This window comes from Culex pipiens, chromosome 2 (assembly GCF_016801865.2).
Source record: "Culex pipiens pallens isolate TS chromosome 2, TS_CPP_V2, whole genome shotgun sequence".
NCBI classification, from domain to species: domain Eukaryota; kingdom Metazoa; phylum Arthropoda; class Insecta; order Diptera; family Culicidae; genus Culex; species Culex pipiens.
In genome coordinates, this window is record NC_068938.1 from 66,852,053 (window position 1) to 66,878,872 (window position 26,820).

At 38.1% G+C, this 26,820-nt stretch overlaps 4 protein-coding genes across 4 annotated transcripts; 2 read left to right on the plus strand and 2 right to left on the minus strand.

Annotated features, from left to right (window-relative positions):
- Positions 1-75: 75 nt before the first annotated feature.
- LOC120425903 (magnesium transporter NIPA2) lies at positions 76-10,745 on the plus strand. The gene is made up of 2 exons (XM_039590523.2): positions 76-557; positions 9,744-10,745. Exons 1-2 carry the CDS (start codon positions 341-343, stop codon positions 10,607-10,609), a joined length of 1,083 nt encoding a protein of 360 aa, XP_039446457.1. The 5' UTR covers positions 76-340; the 3' UTR covers positions 10,610-10,745.
- Positions 10,663-12,340, minus strand: LOC120425905 (protein phosphatase 1 regulatory subunit 7). Its single transcript, XM_039590524.2, has 6 exons — positions 12,198-12,340; positions 11,948-12,146; positions 11,754-11,882; positions 11,535-11,697; positions 11,165-11,473; positions 10,663-11,108 (listed from the first exon to the last, which is right to left on the minus strand). Exons 1-6 carry the CDS (start codon positions 12,211-12,213, stop codon positions 10,935-10,937), a joined length of 990 nt encoding a protein of 329 aa, XP_039446458.1. The 5' UTR covers positions 12,214-12,340; the 3' UTR covers positions 10,663-10,934.
- A 348-nt stretch (positions 12,341-12,688) lies between these two features.
- Positions 12,689-17,165, plus strand: LOC120425916 (signal recognition particle 14 kDa protein). Its single transcript, XM_039590536.2, has 3 exons — positions 12,689-12,921; positions 12,986-13,058; positions 16,747-17,165. The coding sequence occupies exons 1-3, from the start codon at positions 12,898-12,900 to the stop codon at positions 16,977-16,979; spliced, it is 330 nt and encodes a 109-aa protein (XP_039446470.1). The 5' UTR covers positions 12,689-12,897; the 3' UTR covers positions 16,980-17,165.
- A 43-nt stretch (positions 17,166-17,208) lies between these two features.
- Positions 17,209-26,045, minus strand: LOC120425915 (UPF0193 protein EVG1 homolog). Its single transcript, XM_039590535.2, has 3 exons — positions 25,799-26,045; positions 17,454-17,834; positions 17,209-17,393 (listed from the first exon to the last, which is right to left on the minus strand). The coding sequence occupies exons 1-3, from the start codon at positions 25,887-25,889 to the stop codon at positions 17,224-17,226; spliced, it is 642 nt and encodes a 213-aa protein (XP_039446469.1). The 5' UTR covers positions 25,890-26,045; the 3' UTR covers positions 17,209-17,223.
- Positions 26,046-26,820: the final 775 nt, after the last annotated feature.

Sequence of the window (26,820 nt, forward strand, 5' to 3'; positions counted from 1 at the left end):
TTTTTGGCTGTAGAAAAGGCCAAGTGAATGTCGAGAAACGTCAAAGTGATTCATATCTCGAAAAACGTAAACAAAAAAGTAAACTCACAAAAAGTGCAAACTCTGGTACGGAAATTGATAACATTTTCTACTGATTAAATTACCGTCAGGGGACAAAAAAATATCACGAAAGTAACCGGAAAAGGCGTTATCCCTTATCGATCTTTCCCCGAGCAAAGACCACGCGTGTGAACCGCTTTGTGTGCAATGTACTACGAAAAACTTTACCACTGACGAAAATTTCCACTAAAGTGCTGCGGATTAATCGATACCGTAATTAGAACCCCACGCGCCCTCGAAAATGTCCTCCCCGCGGCAACCCATCGACGACCTGTACCGGCAGCAGGACTTTTACATTGGGCTCTCGCTGGCCGTCTCGAGCAGTTTGTTCATCGGGTCGAGCTTCATCATCAAGAAGGTGGGCCTGATCCGGTTGTCCCGCGTCAGTTCGATGCGGGCTAGCGCCGGAGGATTTGGCTACCTTCGGGATTGGGTCTGGTGGGCGGGACTGATTTGCAGTAAGTATCCGTTGACGGGATGGGTTCAATTTGGGGGGATTTCTACAGCTGGGGATGACTCATCCATTAATTAAGACCAGACCAGACTGGCGATACTGTTGTTGCAAGTCAAAAGTTGGGTAAAATAAGAGTCAAAAACTAATGCAAACAAGCGTTATTTTATTTAATTGATGTTGATTATTTTTTCAATTTAATTTGCGAAATACTAGTTGAAATTAAATTTCGGGATTTTCTGATCGATTTTGTTTTTTAGGCAAACTTAATTGTATATTGTAGATCTTTTAGAAAAAAAAGCGTTCATGAAAAAAAAACCTTTATTTTAATTCTGCTTTTCCATTTCAGAAACTAGTTGTGAACTCTATTGCACTCGATCTTAATACATATTCGATCGATCGATCGAGATTTCTCAATAGTAAAATTTCGATCCACCTTCAACAAATCTCGACCTACCATCGAGAAATTACGATCGAAATGTGTTATAGCAATTTAAAATAACCAAAAAAATCAACATCATCAACATCAAAAATATATTTGAAAAAAGCATAGCAAAGCATTGGTGTCTACCCGTAGTTGCTACTCTGTTATTGCCCAGGACCTCTAAGAATTGCTCCGTGGACCACAGATGAAGAGTAGGAACCAATCATCACCACTTCGCAACTTTCAAATGTCCCTATCATGCTAGTCAATCACAGCGCCGGCCACGACCAGTGGTAAGACACGGGGAAGTGGATAGGAATTTTAGTCCGATACTTGAGTGATGAAGACCGCTAAATCAGCTGCGTCTTCGACAAAGTATCACGTGAGATTTTAAGGGGTTAGTAAGATGGGTGTGAAGCCAGGATTCACCGTGGTAAGTGATGTGGCCGGTCAAAGTTATTTATAGTCCTTAATTCTTCGTAGGTTCTTGGATTCATTTTGGAAGCTTTCCAATTCGGTTCATCAAGCTTTTTGTGGTGAATTCTGGTCATGTTGAAAGTTCAATTTTTGCCTAGCGAGTATGCAACCAGTAAAGTTCTTGAATTCAACTTTGCATTCAATATTGCATTCTCCTGTTCTTAGATTCACAGATTCCAATCAAGTTCCTTGGATTCGTATAGCATTAATCCTTCTAGTCAACAAAGCCTCGATGGTCTGGTGGTTAGCATTTTTGTCTGCTGACCCAAATGACGGGGGATCAAACCCCGCCGCGAGCTAATGATTTTTTCGTTCATATTCAAGTGTTCAGAATTCCTTCTTTCCTTAATTTCTCGATAGGAGCAGATGGGAATCGAACCCAGAACCTTTCGCTTACAAAACGAACAGCGTAACCATTCAGCCACGCCTACCCCTTAAAAACAAAATTTAGTTCAAAAAAATTATAAACGTTTGTTAAAAAAAAGTCCTTTTCAAAAGGCTTGAAAAAACACTTGAATTCCCAAAAATCATTTTCGGATGTAAAATAGATGTGCTATCGATAAAAACTTTAGTGAAATTTGGATAAAGTTCAACGTTTTCAAGTCTAGAGTTTTTTTTAAAGGACCTATAAACTATTGTCTTCCATATGTTTATAGGACCTATTAAAAAAAAACTTAGAAGTGCACTTTTGGTCATCTAAAAAATAATCAAAAATCGAAAGGGGTAAACGTTGTCGGGTGAATTACCCATCGTTGTGGTCATGTTATCTTGTCGTTCTTCAAATAAAAGAAGTTTCGATCTGATCGTACTTGGCACATAATTGAAATTACTGCAAGTGCGACAACTGGCCTAAGGGAATTTAGTCAGATGACGTTTTGTCACACGTACATGCCCGACTGCTGCAAATATTCGTTCACAGAATCCTCTCTGCGGTTAACGCTACGCAGTAGGCATGGCCGCTTTTATGAGTGTAATACCGTTTTCATGTTATAGCTACTTTTAGGTATAATTTTTCGATTTATTTTCTTTTTTTTTGCATTTTAAAAATATTTCTTGAAAGAATAGCACTCATGAATAAAATTTTTTTTTGAGAAGCTGGGAAAATGTTCTACATTTTCTTTCTAGAACATTGAAAATCGGGCAATTAGCTTCTGAGATACAGCATCACGAATAATTTGAATAGATGAAAATGATATTTTTTAAGTGTCAAGGACGTATTAAACTATCACAAACAAACAAGCAAACTAGACAAGACACGCACCTTTTTGGCGTTTGACAGTTTGTTAACAAATAGTTTGCTAGTTTGGCAAACGAGTATGCGAGCATACACACTATTTGTCCAAACTTTTACACTGTAATTGTTGTTGCCCTTCAATAAAATATTAGGTCTATTCCCGTACTGCAGAATTCTGCAGTTCTGCACGAAATCGGCAGCAGAGCGTTCCCGTACTTTTCTGCAACAAAAGTAACTTTTCTTTCAGGCAGAAATTCTGCAATGAGAGAGACAAAAGTTGCAGCAAAACCGTTCCCGTACTTTTCTGCAAGCTCTCTCTTCTCTTTCGTGTTGAAAAGTAACTGCAAGTTGGTGTGAGTACACGCTTACATAAAATTTGCATGTTGGGTTAAATCAAGCATTTTATTATTATGTAGGTGCTAGTGTAGGTGTAATAAATTTGATGTTTTATTATTACTGAATTTAAGCAGTATTTTTGAAAGGACGTTTGTATATTTGGAATTGATGGATTTTGGGGTATTTTTTTAATGTCTGGTTTTATTGAGAACTATATTTAATGTTAACGATTTCAGGCTTAGTTCATTAATGTAATGATATAGCGAATTTATTATTTTTAGAGTTAATAAAGTTTATAAGTAAATCTAGTATTACAGCACGGCTAATAACCCAACAAACAATTTGTATCATAAAAACAATTGTTTTTAAATTGTTTTTAAAAACTTTTATAAGACACATTTCTTTTGAGTTGAATTAATTTAAAAAAAATATTTGTTTAAGAATTGATTTTTGATCTTAAATTGCTTTTTAATAGACTAAATATGTGTGTTAAAATAATAGGTAAATGTAATTGACAAATTATAAATTGTACCTGTGACGGTGCTACCAATTTGTATTCTTATATGAACCAAAATATTAAATGTATTTTGTTGAACTTTTAATGAAGGAAACATAAAAAGGTATTAGACTGTACCAAACAAATAATAAATATAATTGATTATATGATTGATGACCATATTTTTTTTTGCTGAAACATAAGTTACGTTGTTTACACATCATATTTTATACTATTAAAAATTGATACCTATAAATTTTATTAAATTATAATAATATTATTTTATTAAATTATAATAATATTACGGTATACTTAAATTCTTAAATTCCTAAATTCCTTAATTCCTAAATTCCTAAATAGAAATACACTTATTTTGGAGTCATATTTTAGGTTTGAAATGCATATTTAGAGGATTTAGAGATTAGAAATTTCGCAGAGGTCTTCCCGGTCTTCGGGTAATAGAGTACAAACTATCTATTTTTTATAATTCAGTTTTTGATTTTTTTATTTACAAAATTTTTAAATTTAACTTTTTTTTCAAATCATATTTTTTTTAATTTTTAAATGTAGAATTAGAATTTTTGATGTTCTATTAAATATTCAAAATTTAGATTTTTTTATTTCGAATTCAAAATACCTCAAGTCTGAACTTTTATATTTCATCCTTATTTTTCTTTATTTTGATTTTTTGAAATTAAGATTTTTTTTAATTATTTACATTTTGAATTTCTTAATTTTTTTTAAGCTTTGAATATGTGATTTATTTTTTTCTAAGATAAATATTTGCATTTTAAATTTCAATTCAATTCAATTCAGTTTTTATTAAGTAAATAATCATTTCACAATTTTCTTTGCAATTAAACCTAATAGAGATTTGGAGGTCCTTTCAGCTATGTGTTGATAAATTTGTCTTTCGACACAATTGGTTATTCTAAAGGCTAATCACAAGTAGGAAAAAGTTCAAGAAAAAAAAACCTACAAAATTGCTATAGAAAGGGGATAGTTAGAGGAAAACTTAAAGCTAGATCACAGAATGATTTTGTCTGTTGACGCCGAAGAGCAGCGCTGCACGAGGCAGCTTATCCGTTGTAAACGTATTTGATCATGAGCTCTCCCAGAGCCATGAACTGTTCTGCCTTGTTCCGGCAGGCACGAAAACGAGTTAACATTTCCCCCGCGAGGGCGAAAAACTCTGGCAGAGTGAATAGGTCATCTCCGGACACAGCTGCTTCTTCCGGAACTGTACCGCTCGCCGCGGTCACGCTTGCGTAGGAACCTCCCCAGCCGGGAGGAATCGCTGGGGTAATCCGATCTGCCGCGCCTTGTCCAGCTACAGGAACGGTTGGGCTTAATCTTGGAGGCGGCCGGGTCGCTGGAAGCTTCTTTTTCTTCTTAGCCTGCTCCTCGAGATATGCTTTACGCGCGGCACAGCCACGGAAGTTCGCTGTATGGTTGCCATCGCAGTTCGCGCACTTGACACGCGACCGGTGCTGCTGAGCGTCGCTTTCACTCAGCCTCGCTTTCTGGGGAAGTTTGCACTTCTCCGTGAAATGCATTTCACCGCACTTAACGCAGCGCGGCGGGAGGTTGCAATTTCTCGAGCCGTGGCCGAATTTTTGGCAACGGTGGCATTGGGCTGCATCTGTCGAATTCTTTGAGAAATACCTCCAAGTCACCCAGAAACCGTCCAACGTTTTTTTCCGTCGGAGGTCCTGGAGCTTGACGGTACCACGATCGAAGTAGAGTAGGTACAGCACGTGAGTACCCGTGACCGTAGTCGTTCTTGAGAGCACCTTGATGTCCCGGGGGTGAACGTTTACGTCGGCAAGGTGCCCAGCCAGGTCCTCCACTGGCCGGTCCGTGTACCCTTGCAGGACTATTTTAACCGGCACCGTTTCAGCCGGATCGAATGTGAAGTATTTCACGTTGTTTGTTTTGAGGACCATCAGCACTTTATCGTAATTCGCCCTTAACAACGTGATCACTTGCACATTCTTCTTGCCGATCTTCAAACAGTAGGTTTGACCCTCCAGTAGCTCGTCCACATGATCGGCTAGTGTGTCGACGACAAATATCGGCGGAGGTCTTCTTTCCTTCGCCGTAGTTTTGCTGTTGGCAGTTTTCTTCGACCCGCGTGCTGGATCGTCGTCGTCGTCACTACTGCTGGTGCTGCAGTCGTCTTCATTGTCCTCATCGTCACCACTCAGCGGCTCGAACTCGTTGCGTGTGGGGACGGGGGTGACGGAGGGGACGCCGGAGGCCTGCCGGCCTGCCTTAGCTGTCTTCACACGTAGCTGGTACGGGCTGCGGTAGTGTGGATGCAGCTTTGTTTTGTCAATGCCATCCAACGCTGTCGCCGCGGTGGAAGGCTTGATTTGACTATTGGCCGGATTGTTTTTAGTAATCCGGCCAGGAGACGGGTTCCGCGAGGTCCCCGGTGGTGCACTCGAGTTGCCATGCCTAGCGCCACGCTTGGGCATCTCCGGGCGGCAAGTTCGCGATTAAACACTTCACCCGCGGCGTGAGAAAATCGAAAATTCAACGGAGCACTAAAATTGTGTTGTGGCTGGCTCCAACGTAGGTAGCCCGATGCATTTTAAATTTCTCAAATAGCTGATTTAATTTTTTAAAGCTTCTCAATTTAAAAAAAAATGTTTTTTTTTATATTTTTATTTATGATTTTCTTAATTTCCGGGTTTCTAAATTTAAATTTGTTTCTAAATTTAAATTTGTTCCATATTTTTGAGTTTGTGATTCATTTACTTTCTAATATTTTTCAACTTTGCTGCGTCACCGTTGTTCTTCCATGTGACATCCATAATTTATTTATGTTATCCTGGATATAAAATCCTTCAAATAGTCTGCTATCAAAACATGTATTTATGATCCCTTCTATATTAAACCTTTGTTTGTCATTTTTTTTTGAATTTTATTTGTTAAACGCAGGTACGTACCTGCAACTCTCATTTCTATTTTTTACCTTATGTAAAAGTTTTGAAATGTTTCTAATGAATAATTTCTACCTAAGCATAAGCATCTTTTAAATGAAATGTTGAGTTGCATAAAAAAATAAGTCCCCGTTCTAGAGGTAAACTTCTTTCAATTATAATTTTTGTCAATCCCTTTTTTTAAAATAATTAAAAAAAACTTTAATACCCAATTTAAGTAAATCCACTCAACTGTGTACAATATTGCAGAAAAAGTACTGGAACGCGCTACCCAGGCAAAAGTTTTGCGGCTTCTCTCCTTGCAGAACTTCTGCAAAAGAGAGAGATGAAGAGAGCGAACTGAAAAGTACGGGAACGTACTGCAAAAAAGTGACTTATGCTGGCTGCAGAATTTTGCAGAAGTTGCAGAAATTCTGCAATTCTGCAGGTACGGGAATAGACCTATTATTTTTCTCAAGAAATATTTTAGAGCCGTGTTTTTAGTAAAAATATTAAACGAACCGGATTTTCCAGATTTTTAAGCGAAGATGGCGTTCGAATGGTGAACGCCCGAAATGTCAAAATCACGAAGTGGTACCAACATTACGAAACAAGTGTGACACGGCATGACAGCCATACTTTTTTTCTAATGTTGGTGCTACTGCGCGATTTTGACATTTCGGGCGTTCACCATTCGAACGCCATCTTCGCTTAAAAACCTGGATTACGGTTACAAATGACAGTGTAGGTGTAGGGTAATGAATAAAGAGTGCTTCTTACAAAGAATGTGTAGGTAATCTAAATCTAGAGTTTTCTAAAATCCTATAAACATATGAAACACAATGGCTTATTATTTTTTTAATTAATTAATTCAAATTAAGTAAAAGGATTAAATACCGTGGGCTTTGATAATGAAAGCTAGTCTTAAAGTCTTTACGCTTAGGGACGATAAGATTGGTTTTCCCAGGTCCTGTGGGTCGTCAGGACTTTGGCAACCCTACGGCGCGTGCCTCCGGGTGGCGGATGGAGGTTAAAGGGATATGTTAACTGTAGCGACAGGCTGCAAGGGATCCGGATCCTCAGCAGTCATCAAAACGGTAAGCTATCCTATGGGCAGACGTGCATCGGCACTCCATAGCACTTCACCACATTTTGAGATGATGACCTTCCCAAACCGGCAGGGTGAATCTTTGCGCACTGTGCAACACAAGAAGCTTTAGTTCGATGCATATAATTATCGTTTTTCACTATACAATGTGGCTTACCAACAAATTAATAGTGAATTGAATAACACAAATATTTCAAGTGCTAAATGTGCTATTTAGCACTCAAATAGCACTTCATCGCTAAAACTAGCGAATTGGTCCTTCAGCAACTCATAGTGCAATGAAATAAACATACTTTCTGTACAAAACAAATTGATGTGGTGCCTTTTCCAAGCCATGGCCTTAGAAAAATTGTCAAGTGCTATTGAGTGCCGATGCACGTCTGCCTATGGGCAATGCTTACAAAGATGTTCTCTTAAGAACAAAACGACCTCTTTGAAGAAAAGCGCTCACGCGGCCCGGATTATCACTCGATGGAAAGTGCTTTTACTCTGTAGTACTAGCGCGAGTACTCACACGATAAGCTACGATGCGCGACGAAATGTTATTGTTGTCATTTTTATGTTGCACTTCACAGGCTAACATATTCATTACCTTTCCTTGACACAACCGGACTTGGACTGACTTAATCCTAGCTGTCCCACCTCGCTCCGCAAAAAAAAAATAAGTAAAAGGATTAAATAGTACGATTTTTCAATGCCTTTCTTCACAATTATTGTGCTTTTTTATTTTGAATAATATTTTGAAGGTTTTCTTTAATTTTTACTATAAAAATATTTTTCAGTATAAAGTACTCATAATTTAAGAATTGAGGTAATACAGGTAATATAACAGATATGTTGATTTTCATACCTGCACTGCAAATAATCCGATGGTAAAATTGCATGCAAAAGCACAAAGGTGATGGTGAAAAAAGATACTAAATATTACTCACTGCATGTAATTTTTTTTTGTAAACGCAAAAAAAAATATAACCGATGGAATTCAAACCCAGCACTAACAGTAAGGACTGGCGCCTTACCCGCTCGACCAACAGAACGGCCATGTAGGTTTCCCATACTGATGGGCTACATGTTTCAGGGTGTAATGTTACATAAAATTTCATAAAATAAATATTAGAGCATGATTATCAAAAATGTCCAAAAGTCCATAAGCGTGTTAGTTTGCCCAAAAAGTTTGCCAAACATGTTTGCTGTAGTGTAATGGACAAACAAACTGTTTGTTTGTTTGCGAAGCGTTTTTGGTTTGTGTCTTGTCTAGTTCGTTTGTTTGTGGTAGTCTAATACGTCCTTTTCGTAAAAAGCCAGTAATTTCAAACTGACGATATCTCGAAAACTAGGTAGGGGAAATATGCCCATTTTAATCACTCTAAGCCGTTCGACCAATTCTCATCACTTTTGCCGTTTTCCGCTATTAAATCAACATTTTCAGATGTATCAACAATGGAGAGTTGCTTGCTCACTTTTGTTTGAGCTATTTATTACTTTGGAACAATCAAAAACTCTTTATGAAAGCTGTAATTCATGATCAACGTGCTGATAGGCTGATGATAGAAATAGGCTGAGAAAGGGTATAGTTCCCCTATATGTCCGATTTTCAATGTTTAAAAATTAAACTTTTGTGAATTTTTCTGATCTTTTCAATAAAAATTATTTAGAAATGTTTAAATCACATCTTTTAAAAAGTTATAGGTAGTAGAAAATTTTCCTTATTTTATTGTTCAGCCCATTTTGGTATTTATATTTGTTGGGAGAGCGTCCCTATTCTACGCGGCGACTCATCACTTGACAACCGTCTTGTCAAGGTGACAGACGTCGGCCGCGCCTGAACCACGAAGTGGAGAAGATTGTTATTGTTCGTCATTCGTTAATTGCTTGTTCGTTAGTTAAGTTCATTTATACTTTAATAAATGTTTTAATCTGTTTGTTACGATATGTTCCTCGTCTTTTCATATCGTAACAATATTTGTGTTGAAAATATCAGAAAATTTCGCAAAAGTTTTATTTTTCAAACTTGTACTTTTGAATGTTAATTCAACTTTAAATCCTTTAAAGATTTTTTGATCATTTTTTTTTTGTTCAAAAATCATAGCTTGGCGTCCGTTATGCACAATAGCTCAAAAGATGGCATCTTTGGTTGAAACATTTTTTAAACTAATCAAAACTGACTGACCAAATTTCTCCCCCTTTTCAGTGGGCATCGGCGAGGCGGCCAACTTTGCCGCGTACGCGTTCGCCCCGGCCTCTCTGGTCACTCCGCTGGGGGCGCTCTCCGTCATCGTGACCGCCGTACTGGCCACCAAATTCCTCAAGGAACGCCTCAACCTACTGGGGAAGCTCGGCTGCTTCCTGTGCATCATCGGATCGACGATAATTGTGATTCATTCGCCGAAGGAAGGGGAGGTTGATGATTTGAACTTGCTGCTGGATAAGTTGCAAGATCCGACGTTTATCTCTTATGTGTTGGTGGTGTTGGCGGTTGCGCTGGTTCTTGGGTGTTGTTACGGACCGCGGTACGGGCACAAGCACGTGATCGTTTATATCTTGCTGTGCTCGGCGGTTGGGAGCTTGACGGTGATGTCGTGCAAGGCGCTCGGACTGGCGCTGCGAGACACGCTGTCGGGGAAGTCGAACGACTTTGGCATGTGGTTGCCTTATTTTTTGATCGTGGTAACGGTGATCTTCATTGGGATTCAGGTCAACTATCTGAACAAGGCGCTGGACATTTTCAACACGAGTATTGTGACGCCGATTTACTACGTGATCTTCACCACGCTGGTCATCACGGCTTCGGCGATACTGTTTAAGGAGTGGGGCCGCATGAAGGCGGAGGACATTATCGGCGATCTGTGCGGCTTCTTCGTGGTGATCGTGGCGGTGATTCTGCTGAACGCGTTCCGCGACGTGGACATTTCGCTGAACGACGTGAAGGGCATTATGCGGCCGAAGCGGGAGCTGCTGCAGTCCCACAAGGGGGAACGGTACGAGGACTTTTTGGTCGAGTCGGAACACAACGGGTCGCAGAAGCACTACGGAACCGGGGACTATCGGGACATTTGATACGACAAGATGCCCTGAAGAGGGGGCGGTGGTGTGGCTTGAGTGCGCGAGTGTGTGTGTTTGTTTTGAGCTTTATTATCCCTTAATTAGTGATATCTGATGGCGAGTGAAGAATAAAACCACTTTTAAATCTCTACTCAATTACGAGTTCATTGTTCCGAACGCTCCATCAACTCTACTTGTCCATCATAAGGGGGATTAATAACAACGTTACAACGAACAAATAGTTAGGCAACTTACAAAATACAAACAATATAGTTAGTAGCAGCACTATCTCGTGGTTTTGGTCCTCCTCTTAAATTCCGTCGCATGGCCGCAACTCTGCTCAACGGCACAGCGTGGCATCGATCTTGGTCAGCCAGGGAACCGCCAGCTTCAGCTTGTTCCGGTAGGTGGCATCCCCAGCGAGCGGATTCCGCTCCAGATAAACCGTTGCGAGTTTTTTGTTCTGCGCCAGGACGGTCACGCAGTTCCAGTCGGAGACCGCGTTGTCGTTCATCTTGAAAGTTAGTATAGATAAGTTATCAAAGTACCTCAAGACTTGTTAAATCCTACCCAAAGCTCTTCCAGACACGCCAAATGGTCCAAATTCTCCAGCACCTTGACGCGATTTTTGGCCAAATCAAGCGTCTCCAGCGCTTTGTTCTCGGCGAGATTTTCAATCCGCTCGATGCCGTTCTCCGATATGTACAGTTCTGTGAGGTTCACCAACTTGTCCAGGTTTTCCAGCTTCACAATCCGGTTGCTCTGCAAGCTGAGGCATTCCAGCTTCACGAGCTGGTCCAGATTTTCGATTTTGTTGATCTTGTTTTTGCCCAGATAGAGGTGCGTTAAGTTGGTGAGCGATTCGAGGTTCTGGATTTTCTGCGAGGATCAAAGGAAATCGTTAATTCTTGTCGGAGAAACGACATTTTAGGAGACCAACCCTAATCTTATTGTCTCCAAGCTCGAGCATGGTCAAATTACTTAGGTGGCCAACATTTTCGATGGTTGAGATTTTATTCGCGCACAGAAACAGCTTGCGCAGCTTTGTCAGCTCTTCCAGATTCTGAATTTTGTGCAATCGATTAAAGCTTACGTCTAGCATTCTGAGAAATGATTTAAAATTAATTAAACAATCGATTTTTCTCCCTAAAGATCTTACTCCAAATTAACCAGACAATTCAAGTTCTCCAGCTCGGTAATCTGATTGTCGTACAGCTCCAGCTCCTGCAGCTCCGTCAGATGGTCCAAATTCTCAATTTTCTTGATCAAATTCCAGCGCATGTACAACCTGAAAAAGAAAAAAAATCAATTTCATCTTATTTCATAACTCCGCATCATCGCTCGCAAAATCACCTCTCCAAATTGACCAGCGGTTCCAGCTGCTCGATCTTTCCGACGCGCCCGTGGTTCAGATCCAGTTCGGTCGCCTCCGGATCGATCGTTATCACGTCCTCCATCTTTGCCGGCGGCTCCTCGTCCGGCTTCGGTTCCGGTTGCGCCTCTTCGGGAGTTTCCGGGCGTTCCTCCTCCGGCAAAGTCGCAACTGCTTGCTCTGAAATAAGCTCCATTTAGCACGACTGTTTTGCTGACTTCAAAATCTTACCATTATTATCACTCATTTTTGCCAATTTTTAAAACAATTCTGGGAAAATGCAATTAAAACGCTTGAAACTTTGCTCCACTGCCGAATGTTTGCCAAAAATCGCTCAAAACATGAATCAACAACAAAACGAGGGATAACCCGTCTGCGGCTGTGACTGCCTTCAAAAGAGCTCAGTAAAGAGCTGTCAAAATCATCAATCGAGTTTCAGTGGCGGGAATGTGCTGTCAATCTCAGACGCAAAGATTTTAACTATTTTTTTCGATTTTATCATTTTACAGACAACTTTCTTGAGCATTTTCCCTTAATTTTTCTTAACGGTTATCAAAAACAACAAACCTTTTAGTTAATTTAGCTCATAAATCTGTTAACACTGCAAAATTTCACCCCACCCACCACACTTTGCAGACTTTCCGAACCAACCCCAACAGACCTTTCACCACGCTCTATCTGACATCCCTGCGCCGTCAATCGCGGAGGCCGCGTGCTTGACACGTAAACTCGAAACTGTCAGACTACGGGGGCTCCGCCGAAAAACAAATCGATCTCGCGAGTTTTTCGCATTTTCGTTCCGCGGCACCAGCAATTTCCACTAATTTTCCGGGAAAATCCCACAAATCAGGTGGGTTTTCATTGTTTGCAATTAGTGCAACGTCGAAACTAGTCGCGCGTGTGTGAAATTTAGGAAGAAATCAATGGGAAAATGGTTCTGCTGAGCAACGATGAAGTGAGTTTTTAGAAAGTTCCGACAATGATTTGGAGATTATTTGAATCGTTCTTTACCGTTTCAGTTCCTGACACAGCTCACACTGCTGGCCCAGTCGGCCCGGGCCGATTCTTCCTTCACGCTAACGATAAAACGATGTAAGTTTCAATGGCTTTTGGTTCCAATACGGTTCAAAAATCATGGGGAATTAGCCAACAGTGCATCTCCCTAGCACAGACTTCATTGCTGCCCATTTTTAAAAAAATAGGTCTTTAGAGCTTTTAAGGTCGCATCCCGAGACTAGTTATTTGCAATCTGAAAACACAGAAATTACGAACAATCAAGATATAAGAGTCCGGAACAAAAGGCTTAGACCTAGGCACGAAAAGGACGCCAATTGAGACTCGGAACATGGAACTGCAGATCGCTACGTTTTTGTTTTGTACGAGCACACTCTGTTGAACGAGCTCAAACCCCGCATCTTCGATGTTGTAGCACTGCAGAAGATGTGCTGGAAGAGAACGAATATGCGGGATGATGCTTTGGAGCTCACCATGTACCAGAGCGGCGGAGCCGAAAACAAGCTGGGGACCGGCTTCATAGTGTTGGGCAAAATGTGGAGTTGTGTGATAGATTGTAAGCCGATCTACGACCGGTTGTGCAGATTGAGGATTAAAAGCCGTTTCTTAAACTTTCACATCTTCCACGTACACTTCACACACGAGGAATCATCCGATGACGAGAAGTTAAACAGCTGTCCGCAGGGGGACGTGAAAATCACATTGGAAGGGATGTGCAAACCGGTGATCCGTCGACAGTTCGTTTTGCGTTCAGTGTTTTTTTTTTCTCCCGATTTAAAATTCAATGCTAGGGTCTTCGGTGATCGTGTTTGAAATAGGAAAGCAGAATATTTGATTCCGTCTACAGAAGATAAATTAAAACGAAAAAAAAATGATCTTTTCTGTGAATAAATCTAATAATTTAGATTTGCTTACTTGAATGCGGCTGAATTTTTGAATTCAAAATTGATATTAAATATTCCGAATTGGATCATTAGCCCAACCCTAAACACGCAGATTATTGACATGCTGAAAATTTAAAGGACGGTTTTAGTTTTTTGCTCAGAATGAAACAAAACCCCCTAACAGAGGAAAAAGTCATAACAAAAATTATTAAATTTTTTGGCGAAAAAAATATATCAAAATTTCAAAGATTCAAAAATTTAGAGATAAAAAAAACAAAAACGTTAAATTTTTAAAATATAATGATTGAATAACTGATTTATTTAATAAAAAATTGAAAAAGACTGGATCAACTCGAAAAAAGGGCGGATAAGCATTTAGACAGTTCGAACTATTTTGCAATTTCTCAAGCTTCAAGGAACTCGAAGTATAAACCAATAGCTGCCCCCCCCAGATACCTCTCAACACTTCGGGGTGTGTTACATAGTTACTTATTGTCTCGGAATTTGCAAAATAGTTGCAGCTGTCAAAATGCTTATGTGCTCTTTTCAAATGTTGCTCCAGAAATGTAAAATTTTTAAATTCATAAAAACAAATCTAGCTTTTTTAAGAAAAACATTTTTTTTTTTGTGTTTTTGCAACCGCTTTGAGGGGTATTCAAAAACACCCAAAAAGCAAAAAGTGTAATTTTGTTTGGTCTTTTAAAATAAAATTCTAAAAATATTTAAAATAAAAAAAACATTAAAAAAAATTCAGTTATTCAAAAATTTTAAAATTTAAGGTTTCGATTATTCAGAAATGCAAAAATTAAGACGTTTAAAATAAAAACAAATAAATTAAAAAAAAAATCAGAAATTCTAGAATTCAAAAAATCTAAGATTTGAAAATTCAAAATTAAAAAATATATGAACTCTGAAATTCAAAATTTTTTAAACGCAAAAATTCTTAAGAATTTAAAACCTATTTTTTTAATTTGCAAATTTAAAAATTAAAAAAAAATTAGGATTAAACAAAAAATTCAAAAAAATAAATAAAAATTTAATAAATCTCAATTCAGGTATTTAGGGTTAAAAAAATACAGTTCGTACATTATTATTGTATTCCTCGCCAAAATTTCGACTCGGATAAACGAATAACAAAACTTTTATTTCTCATAAAGTTTGAAAACATATATGAATTCTGAAATTCCAAAATTTTAAACGCAAAGATTCTAAAGAATTTAAAACCTTTTTTTTTATTTGCAAATTTAAAAATTAAAATAAAAATCAGAATTAAACAAAAATTAAAAAAAAACAAAAAAAATCTAAAACTTAATAAATCTAAATTCAGGTATTCAGGGTTAAACAAAATACAGTTCGTACTTTATTATTGGATTCCTCGCCAAAATTTCGACTCGGATAAACGAATAACAAAACATTTAATTTTCATAAAATGTTGGTCTCTAAACTAAAACATAACTCCAAAAATGCTGCATAGTTATCTGTTTTTCTGTAATCTATTTGGCGGCAGAGAATCTAAGAATTCTATACAGTCCAGACACGATTATCCGAAGTTTCGATTATCCGAAGGTTTCTATGGGACTTCGGATAATCTAATTAGAACATTTTTTTTCCGTTTTTTTCTTTTTCTTGTTTTAAACGTCAAATTCGAGTTCTGCGACCCCATTTTAGTAAAATTTGAATAATTGATTGCTTATTGAAAAATAAAATGCTTTTTTTCAATATTTCGTCACCGCCATCTTGGATTAAAAAATCTGTTTGTTTTATGTTGAAATTTCCAACATTTTCAATTTGTTGGAATATTTAAATGTTTCTGTCAAAGAATCTTAAAGCCGTCAATGATGGTTCTTAATTCAGGGTCCAGAAATAGTAAATTGAAACAAAAAATTAATCACCATTCGCGATTAAAAGCTCCACAATTCCATAAGTTCGCAGTCCGCTCAACAAAGTAAAGTTTTTTTTTTTAATTGGAAAAAATAGCACAACTTAAAAATGGTGCTCCTTATCAAAAAGGAAGAAATTTTTGATTGCAATATTGATATTGCATATAAAACTTGACAATAAAAATCACTATTTTTACCATCCCGCCAAGCGCCAAACATTCATTTTTTAGTCCCCAAAAACAAAATAAAAATTAAAGAAAGCCACACAAAAATTAAAGAATGCCACACAAGGTCCATGCACTAATTTTGGAAAAAAGTTTTTTCAATAGGGTTAAAGAAAGTTGCTTTTAAGATTCTTATTTTTTATTCTGTGGTTGACTTTGATAACATAGTTTTTCTTGTGACAATCAGATTTAAATTGTTAAAATATATTTTTGTTAAATTTTTACAAAAATACATATAAATAACAGGTTGAAAAAAAGTCAGATTTTTTCCTAACATTTTTTAAAAATAGTTTTGTTTATAAAATTATCGATTCATATAACATTTGAAACTGGATCCGAAGCACGACTAAAAAGTTTTCACATGTTATATGAAATTCGTTCTACTGAAAATTCCTACAAATTTAGAGATTTTTTTAATCGTGTTTCAAAAACCCATCAAATTATTATTTACAAACTGATTTTATCGTGGGAAATTGTTCAAAGAATCCGAAAAGGATTTAAAGAATGAGAAAATCGTGGCATTTTGAGAATGTTAAAATAATGCTATTCATCAACATTTTCTTAATTCTTGTTAACTAACTTATTGAGCTTATCAAATTTTTATGAACTTCTTCTTGAAGTACTTTAAACACTTCTTTACCACGGCCAGTAAGATTCCACACCATTCCACACCACAACAATTTATATTCTATCTCGAAACAAAAATTAAATGTAGAGGATCACTCGGTTATTTTTTTAAGCTCTACAACTTTCAACATACCTTCCCATTTCCTTCCAGACGACGGCCACGACCGACCGAAACCCCGCGAGGGCAACCCCCCGCTGCCGAAGCCCGCCGAGTACCAGTGTCTGATCCGGGCGAAATCGCGCTCCCGCAAGCTCGCCACCGTCGTCCGGCACGACGACGTGGCCAAATTTATGGAATCCTACTCGAAGGTGCTCAAGTCCAGCATGGACGGGCTGAAAAAAATCAAAAAGGTGAAGAACAAGGCCAAGGCAGCGCAAGGATAGACCGAATGCTGAAAAAACAACTATCGTCACTGCGAAATCTTTCTTTGGTTCGGACGCTTGGCGGATTGAAGGACCAGACCAGCGAAAGAAGGATTGAAACCGTAAGCTTATACATTTATGGTATCATTTTGTCTCTAGCATAAGTAAAACCATTTTTTGAATTTATTAAAACAATTGCGGGATTTATTTGTGTCTACTATAAAATGCACGTCCGCGTGTGCGCTGGATCCGAACGTTTCCAAACTTAAATCTCTGACGGAGTATCACTCTGCTTAGAATTCGCCCTCTCGAGCCGTTTGATTTCGTTGAGACGATCCGCGATCTGGGCGTGGATTACCTGGCGATGCTTCTTTCCCTCACCCAGCGCTTCCATTTCGGCCAACCACTCGACGCGTTCGTTGATTTCCTCCAAAACTAAAATTTAAGAAATTATTACTCAAAATAATCATCCATCCCAACCCCCCAAGCACTCACGTTCCGCTTCCCGATCGGGCGTCAACCCGTCCAACTCGCCATCGCTCGCTCGCCTCGCGAACCGTTTGCGACGCCGTCCGTCGTCCGGCAGCAGCTTGCAGCCGGCCATCTGTTCCTGCAGCTGCAGTTTGAGTCGCTCGAGCGGCGGTTTGCCCTCCTTGCCCGGTCCCGGGTACTTTTCCACGTCGAACGCGCCACTCTCGATGATGGTCGACAGCGAGCGTTTCTTGATGTTTTTGCGCGGAACAGCCGCCGGCAGGAAGTTGCTGTACTCTTGCTCGAACTTGGGTTCCTTGGGAGGTGGGAGCGGTTCGCCGGTGCGCAGATGGTAGTTGATTTTGTTGCGCTGCAGGATGGTCAGCTTGGCTTCCTCCATGAGGACTGGAATGGATCGTGGAGTCATAAGTTGAAATTAAAATTTATTTTTTAAGGGTTAAAAGATATTTATGCATTAGGGTGGTCCAAATCCGGGCTTCCTCGGGGCTACCCCTTGAAATCAAAGATTGGCCCATCACAAGGCTAAATTCCAAATTTGAGCTCATTCTAATGAATTGGATAACTATATAAATAAATAAACTATTGAGCCTTCCACAGATAAAAAACTAAAACAGTTTCTTTTCTTCATACATTTTGATGATTCTCACTAATAGTCATGAATTTACAAAAAAAAAAAAAAAAAAAACTGAATCAGAAAACTAAAAACATAAAACTAAAACTTAAAATTTTAAATTACAGTACAGCTTCGATTATCCGAAGGCCTCGGAAAAATGTTACTTCGGATAATCGAATAACGATTTTTTCTTCGTTATATTAAAGCTAGTCTTAGAGCTAAAGTATGACCCATAAACTACTCTAAAATGATTTAGAATTTTTAAATCCAAGATGGTTGCCAAAATGGCAGAGAAGAAATATTGAAAAATGCAATTTTCAATTAAAACGGCAATCAGATATTCAAATTTTACTAAAATGGGGTCGCAGTACTCGAATTTGATGTTGAAAGTAAGTCAAAAAATAGTTTTTTTTTGTTTTGGCCATGATTCAATTATACGAAGTTCCATACAAAACATCGGATAATCGAATCTGAACTGTATATTCGATTATCCGAAGGATTGTATGGGACTTCGGATAATCGAATCTAAAACTTTTTTTAATTTCTTATTTTTAACATCAATTAAGATTTTTACAAGCCCATTTTAACAAAAATTTTAACACACCCTGACGAAAAATCATTGATTATTTTTTCAGTTCAAGAAGAAGACCCTAAAAAAAGCGTTATATGAGTTGAATTGAAAAATTCGTAAAAAGGTGGGATAACGAATTCAACAAAAAAAAAATATTGATTCGATTAGCCGAAGTGATTTTTTTCAAGGCCTTCGGACAATCAATCAATCAAACCATCCACATTAACGACCCCCGGGTCTTTTGTGGTCTCTATTGCAAGTTTCTGCTCGAACCTTGGAGTCCGAAGGCTTGAATGGGGAGAGCACCCAAACCTCTTTTTACTCCAAGGAACCTTCCACCCCAGTGTTTGAACTGACGACCTTCGGATTGCGAGTCCAACCGCCGCCAGCGATTCCACCGGAGTAGGCTTGGTTTGGTGTGTTGTTTGTACTTATGGCATGGAGTCGACTCCTACACCTCGAATGACTTAACGGCCTAACAACAACCAAGGCCGGGACCGACATTTTACTTCCTCATCCGATGGAAGGTTGGAGCAGATGGGAATCGAACCCAGAATCATCCGCTTACAAAGCGGACAGCGTAACCATTCGGCCACGCACTGCCTTCGGACAATCAAGACTAAAACCAATCATTAAAAACTAAAAAAAAAAAATCAGATTATTCGCTCTACAGCATTGCCTTGGCGTTCTCGATTGCGAGATTCCTACTCGAAACTAGGTGTCCGAAGGCTTGATTGTTGAGGCAATTGCAAACCTCTTTTTACACCTAAGCTTCCATCTATCTCGGGATTCGAACTGACGACCTTTGGATTGTTAGTCCAACGGCCTACCAGCGACTCCACCGAGACAGGACCCAGGGAGACGACTCCAACACCTGGACTGAGCTATCGACCTAACCTCTAGGTTAGACCGGGACCAACATTTACTTCCCCATCCGACGGAAGGCGTGATCAGACAAATCTCGTCTCAAAATTTGCCACCGGGACCTTCTGGGATCGAACCCAGGCCGACTGGGTGAGAGGCAACCACGCTTACCTCAACACCACGGTCCCGGCACTAAAAGTAAAAATAAACTAAAAATCTTAAAACAGAAAAAACACATAAAACATCACACACATTGTTCATATTGAGAAATTTAGTTCTTTGAAAAACTTAACTTTTCTTGATAAGTGTAAAAATGTAACAGATTATTTTGAATCTATGACATTTCCCCGAAACCCATATTACCGAAGGGACATTTCCCCGAATGCCACTTCCCCGAAAAGACACTTCCCCTAATTGTCATTTCCCCGAATTCCATTTACCCGAATTTTCCATTTCCCCTAATCGTCCACATCCCCGAATGCCATTTTCCCGAATGGGCCACAATCCCGAATGCCACTTACCCGATTAGTCATATCCCTGAATAGTAATTTCCCTGAATGCCATTTCCCCGAACGCGGTCAAGCGGAAATGCCCGGTGCCCAGGAGCGCGCGCGCATTTTAAGCATTTTAATAGAAAAAATTTATGACAATTTTTATCACATCAAACAACATATTTAAAGGTTCGCCTTGAATGATCAACTTTCTTTTTGGCTTCATTCAGAACAGACGTAGCATTTTAGGGGGGGGGGGGGGGGGGGGATTTAAAACAAATTCAAATATAATGAATATTGTTACAGACTTTTTTTTATACATATATTCTCAAAACAAATACTTTTTTTCTTATAGACATGATAATTATAATGCAATGGAAGTTTTGTTATTTTTTATTATTCAAAAAACATACCCTGCGATTTTCGTAGTACAGAACCCCTTACACACTGATCATTTTATTCACATTGCTGGTTTGGGATTTGGCGAAAAGTATAATCAACAAAAATTTTTAATAAAATTTGTACCAGCCTATTTGTCCGATTTTTGGGTTCTTTGACAAAATTCGAAAAAAGACAAATTTCCTTGCAAATTTCTCAAAAACAACATCTAATTATGCGGTTGAATACAAATGTTAATTGAACAAAAAAAAATCTAGTACAGTCCAGACTTGATTATCCGAAGGCTTCGGAAAAATTTCACTTCGGATAATCAAAACTTCGGATAATCGAATCACGAAAAAAAAATTTTTTTGATGCCTAATTTTTTATTATCGAGCGTATGTCCCCTAAACTACGTTAAAGTGATTTAGAACTTTTAAATCCAAGGCCAATATGGCGGTGTTGAAATATTGAAAAAAAGCATTTTATTATTTAATAGGCAATCAACTATTCAAATTTGACTAAAATGGGGTTGCAGTACTCAAATTTGATGTTTAAAACAAGAAAAAGAAAAAAAACGAAAACAAAATTTTGTTCTTGATTCGATTATTCGAAGTCCCATACAAACCTTCGGATAATCGAAACTTCGGATAATCGAGGCTTCAGATAATCGAGTCTGGACTGTAATTGGGTCCTAAAATTAAGCTTAAATTTGTGATATTATTGTTCACAACGATAAGGCTTATTTTTCTAAGTACAATGACCCTTTGAACGACCGCAAAGGATTTAAAATGGATTTTTAATTCGATTTTTAAAAATTTACTTCACGGCCCATCTTGGCAGAAAAGCTTGTTTATAAAAATTGATAAAGGGCTTTACTACCCAATTTACAACATTTAATCAACAGCATACCCGAAAAAGCTGTTTGTTCGGTAAAATTGAGAAAGAAAATAACTGTTAGTCATGGAAAAAGGCTTTAGCGAAAATGATGATGGGATATGAAAATTTAAATTTAAATGAACGGCAATTGGCGTAAGTTTCACTTCGGGGAAATGGCATTCGGGGAAATGGCCGATTAGGGGAAATGGCATTCGGGGATATAGCCGATTAGGGGAAATGATATTCGGGGAAATGGCATTCGGGGATGTGGCTGATTAGGGGAAGTGTTATTCGGGGATGTGGCCAATTAGGGGAAATGATTTTCGGGGAAATGGCATTCGGGGAAATGTCATTCGGGGAAATGAGCTAGACCCACCCCAAGCACATTTCTTGTCATTATTAATAATTGTGCTCTCGAATCAAACAACCGAAAATGTATTACAAAAATTAAAGCGGTCATCCCTACTGCGTTGTGTTTACCGCAGAGAGGATTTTGAGGATGTATTACATTTTACAGAATCAACAGGGGAGGAGGGATGCGTGGACATACCGTACCAAATGCTTCGATTTATGATTGCATTGGTGCACGCCATGGCTGAACACTATTTTAACTCAAATCAATGTACATAATTTTTTCCAATTTTAAGTTTTTTCATATATTATGATGGAGGCGCACGACCATTCATAAAGCATCGTTTTAGGTAAAGATGCAAGATAAGTATTGCGCGCCTCCTTTGAAATATATAGAAAATTTTAAAATTGGAGTGAATCAAAAATCTCTAGGTAACATATTTTCTAGGTTTCCGCTGTACAACGGAATTTCATAACAAGTCAAAACATGTGCTTCGTAAAATTAAAATAGCTGAATTATATATTCACCTGAAGGGGGTGGTTAAATTTTGCTGAAATTTTGGGATTCTTGCATGTTTCAACAGTATAAAGTTTTTGATATTTGACACGTTTTATTTTGGATCCAGGAGTAGTTTTCCGTTAATTTAAAATTTCTGACCTGGTGCACAGTCTATACTAACTGGCTATCGTAACTAAAAAAACAACAATTTACAAATAAACAGGTGAACCAAATTTGAGCCTGATCAGAAAAAGTCGTGTTCGGAGATGTGCCTCTAAACCGAAAATATCTGAAATTTTCTCATCAATGCTTTTTGAAGAGAGCAGTTACTAGATTAAATTTTTAAAACAACCTATCCCTCATGGGTTTCCTATGCAGATAGGGCCTTTTGAAAATTTAATCGAGAGTTCTCTCAGATTTCGGTCATTCGATTTTTTTTTTGTATTTTATAATCCGACTGAAACTTTTTTGGTACCTTTTCGGTATGCCCGAAGAAGCCATTTTGCATCATTAGTTTGTCCATATAATTTTCTTTACAAATTTGGCAGCTGTCCATACAAAAATGATATATGAAAATTCAAAAATCTGTATCTTTTGAAGGAATTTTTTGATCGATTTGGTGTCTTCGGCAAAGTTGTAGGTATGTATATGGACTACACTGGAAAAAATGATACACGGTAAAAAAAATGGTGATTTTTTTATTTAACTTGTTGTCACTAAAACTTGATTAGCAAAAAACACTATTTTTAATTTTTTTTTTCATTTTTTGATATGTTGCCAACTTTTCAGAAATTTCCAGGTTGTGCAAAAAATCTTTGACCGAGTTATGAATTTTATTAATCAATACTGATTTTTTCAAAAAATCGAAATATTGGACGCAAAATTTTTTCAACTTCATTTTTCGATGTAAAATCAAATTTGCAATCAAAAAGAACTTTAGTCAAATTTTGATTAAGTGCACCATTTTCAAGTTAAATCCATTTTTAGGTAGCTTTTTTGAAAATAGTCGCAGTTTTCCATTTTTTGAAATTAGTGCACATGTTTGCACAATTTTGAAAAAAATATTTTTGAAAAGCTGACAAAATTCTCTATATTTTGCTTTTCGTTTCGTTTTCGTTTTCGTTTTACGGAGCAAGGTGGGGGACGCGGCCTCAAGTCAGTCCAAGTCCGGTTTCTTGTGGAAAAAAGGGTAGTGGCCGAACTAGTATTGCATACAAAATAAACACCACCGGAAGATATAGGGGATCGGGAGGGGGAAGGTGAAAGAAAATTAGTGTAGGTGTGAGTAGTAAGAACTTGGATGACTTGAGCAGTTACGGTAATCTGAGTTTAACACTGAATAATGAAAATCTTAAATTTTGATTCAAAATAAAAAGGCCTGGAGGAAATCAAATTATTATTTAATTAAATAAGAAAATGTTACTAAACGGAGGTTGATACAAAGGAAACCTAACATGTATATCAAATTTAAAGGAAAATAAAAAAAAAACGATAGATGAAAACTAACTTGTCTAGGGAATACAAATATTGAGGCCTTTTTCTGGGCCACGTCCTGTCGCGTCCGTCATTATTCTTGTCCTACATTACAACTAGAAGCAGATCTGCCACTTAAATAGAACACTTGGACCAATTCAACTAATCATTTAGATCCAATTCTTTATTATGGAAAACTAACTAACTTGAATCAATAACCTTAACTGAACTGTCTAAAAGTAACTTGAATCTCAAATCCCAAAAATTGTAATTACAAAGCCAAACATTCCTATACCTAGTTTTTAAACCTGTCATGCCGGCCCAAACAAAAAACCATAAATCAACTGTTCATATTTTACAAGTTGAACACTCGTCGTTAAGACGACTATTTCGTGCCTTCCATTTTATTAGGACACACAAGCTTTGCAAACAGGAGCGTATCCCTATCATACCTTTTGTAAACTGTTATTTGAGTGGGAGAGATACACTCCTGTTTACAAAACCCATGTGCCCTTTTGAAATGTTAGGCTCTATTTGATCGTCAAACCTCCAGTAGATCCTCGATTCGCAACAATGGTCGATACAACCATAATCCGAAAACCGTTAGTTCAACAGATTAACGAATTTTGTCCGATATCATTTCATTATTGATTGATCGAGACTCTATGGAAATTTTGACATATCAAAATGCTTTGTATTATTACTTAAATGGATGTTTAAAATTTATGCACGTAACATTTTTTAAATAAATTTCAAAATCTATTCTATCCTACAATGCCTAGAAGAGGCCTCTGTTTCTGTTGTGAGTAAGCGCTGGTTTCAGAGTTCATTTTTCAATTTAAAAGGGGTGGGAGACGACTAATTTGCTTCATGAACTCCTACTCGGCCTTGGGACCACCTCTTAAGACACTGATGGCTCCTAGCTAGGAATTAAACCTAGACACAGCGTCGAGGCCCGCTTCGCATGGCAATAATGTTGGCTGGGGGGGAAGTGATATTATCACGAAATTTTATTTTAAAGCCAACATTGCTAACGGCGTCGAGGTCCTTACTCATGCAAAATTCTCTATATTTTGCTTTTTTGATTCATATTTTAACATTGTAAATCGGACCATTAGTTACTGAGATATCGTCATTAGAAAATAGTGGGGTTTTTTTTATGAGACTTAGAAAACATCAATTTTCCTGTTTTTAAACACTTGCATGGCAATATCTCAGCAACTAAGGGTCAACAAAGTTCAAAAAAGCAAAATATAGAGAATTTTCTCAGCTTTTCAAAAATATTTTTTTCAAAAGTGTGCACTGCCCATGTTCGCATAAATGTCCCATATGCAAAAACAGCAAGCTGAGAAAAACGCATTTGAAGTTTGTCCCACACATAAGGTTACGTGTAAAGTTTTCACCAAAAAACTGGATTTCCTCCTGATTTCTAGAACAAAGTACCAGATGTTATAGGCTTTTCTGAAAGATCTCGCGATTCTCAACAAAACTGCATCAAATACTCAAAAACGATGAAAATGCATATGGGACATTTATGCGATCAAGGGCAGTGCAAACATGTGCACTAATTTTAAAAAATGGAAAACTGCGACTATTTTCAAAAAAGCTACCTAAAAATGGATTTAACTTGAAAACGGTGCACAAATTCATAACTCTGTCAAAGATTTTTTGCACAACCTGAAAATTTCTGAAAAGTTGGCTTGTCCTCTAAAACATATAAAAAAATAAAGAAAAATAAAAATAGTGTTTTTTTGCAAAACAAATTTTAGTGACAAAAAGTTAAATAAAAAATCACCAAATTTTTTTTACCTTGTATCATTTTTTTCCAGTGTAGTCCGTATCCATACCTACAACTTTGCCGAAGACACCAAGTCGAAAATAAAAACCCTTCAAAAGATCAGATTTTTGAATTTTCACATATCATTTTTGTATGAACAGCTGCCAAATTTGTATGGAAAATTATATGGACAAACTAATAATGCAAAATGGCTTCTTTGGGCTTACCGAAGGCACCAAACAAGTTTCAGTCGGATTAAAAAATACAAAAATCAAAATTCTAAAAAAAGACCGATTTCGTAGAGAATTGCTCAAGAGCAAAAGTTTGGCTGAAATTTTCTGCAATTTTTCCCATGTTAATCGGAGTTGGGTTTTTTAAACATGCTATCTCTATATGGCTGAACCGTTAGACCATTACGTACTCAAAACCTTATCAAATCAATGAAAACATACCTTTAATCAGATCCTGCGTTTCCTTGGTGTATTTGGCCTTTCCAGTGTGCCACATTCCACCCTGGGCCACTCGAGCGCTTGGCCAATCCATCTTCGGCGTTTCCGTAACACTGCTAGCACAAACCACCTATCGCACTATCCTGTCGACTAAAACAACCCAACCTCTGACGGGAATGGATCGTCCTTGTATGCGTTTATGTAATGTTTCACATGTGAGCAAAACCGCAAACTTCAAGGATAAGAAGCGAATGCCCTTCCTAAATTGCTCTGTTGATGTCGATATCGGGGGGTGGTTGCAATTTTGTTGCGAGATTTGCAAACTGGCCTGGCCTGCTCAGTTCCTGTAAAGTGGTATGCCGCCGTGCAGGGGAAAGCCAACCGAGTCGGAACAACATAATTGAAAACGTCGCCCCTGGCAACCGACACTCACTCACTCACAGTCAGTCACACGTCGTCCTCGTGCCCATAAATTCCACGGCCACCGTTGATGGGGCCATCCGCCGCCGCTTCCCTTTCGTGAGCCTAGGGTAAGTGGACCTTTTTTTACTGCTCAATCTACCATCATAGAAAAGGATATCAAACAATATTGAAAATTGTGACTCGCTACCCTTTAACCCAGGTGACGGAGAGAGTTTCCGTGTCCCGTTTGCTTGTTTGTCGTTCGTTGCCATGTGCCTATTATGGGTGGCGGCGAAATCAACACGTGAACTTGGAGCGTGTGTGTGCAGTGCAACTGATCGTCGCGAGTTCAAATGGCGAAAATTATGGCTTTGCATGGGTGGAATCTTCGGCACGCGAAGTGGCCTAACTACAATCACTTAACTAAGAAAATTGTACTTAGCAATAGGAACTTGAATCGAATCTAATCTTCAGCAGTAGAAAATTAAGTAAATTACAAACTTGACGTAATATTTGGCAAATTTCAAAATCTACGGTAAGGGACCATCCATCAACCACGTGAACACTTTTTTTGAAATCCAAGACGCTGGCCTTCCCCCCCCCCCCCCCCCCCCTCTCTTGAA

Excerpts from the sequence above, each read along its gene's own strand:
- LOC120425903 (XM_039590523.2), top strand. The coding sequence starts at position 341 with ATGTCCTCCCCGCGGCAACCCATCGACGACCTGTACCGGCAGCAGGAC. Across the intron at positions 558-9,743 it reads GTGGGCGGGACTGATTTGCA|TGGGCATCGGCGAGGCGGCC; the intron begins GTAAGTATCCGT and ends CCCCCTTTTCAG.
- LOC120425905 (XM_039590524.2), bottom strand. Across the intron at positions 11,698-11,753 it reads AATTGTCTGGTTAATTTGGA|AATGCTAGACGTAAGCTTTA; the intron begins GTAAGATCTTTA and ends ATCATTTCTCAG. Across the intron at positions 11,109-11,164 it reads CGTGTCTGGAAGAGCTTTGG|ATGAACGACAACGCGGTCTC; the intron begins GTAGGATTTAAC and ends CTAACTTTCAAG.
- LOC120425916 (XM_039590536.2), top strand. The coding sequence starts at position 12,898 with ATGGTTCTGCTGAGCAACGATGAA. Across the intron at positions 12,922-12,985 it reads TTCTGCTGAGCAACGATGAA|TTCCTGACACAGCTCACACT; the intron begins GTGAGTTTTTAG and ends TTACCGTTTCAG. Across the intron at positions 13,059-16,746 it reads CACGCTAACGATAAAACGAT|ACGACGGCCACGACCGACCG; the intron begins GTAAGTTTCAAT and ends ATTTCCTTCCAG.
- LOC120425915 (XM_039590535.2), bottom strand. The coding sequence starts at position 25,889 with ATGGATTGGCCAAGCGCTCGAGTGGCCCAGGGTGGAATGTGGCACACT. Across the intron at positions 17,835-25,798 it reads AACGCAGGATCTGATTAAAG|TCCTCATGGAGGAAGCCAAG; the intron begins GTATGTTTTCAT and ends GATCCATTCCAG. Across the intron at positions 17,394-17,453 it reads GCCCGATCGGGAAGCGGAAC|TTTTGGAGGAAATCAACGAA; the intron begins GTGAGTGCTTGG and ends CTTAAATTTTAG.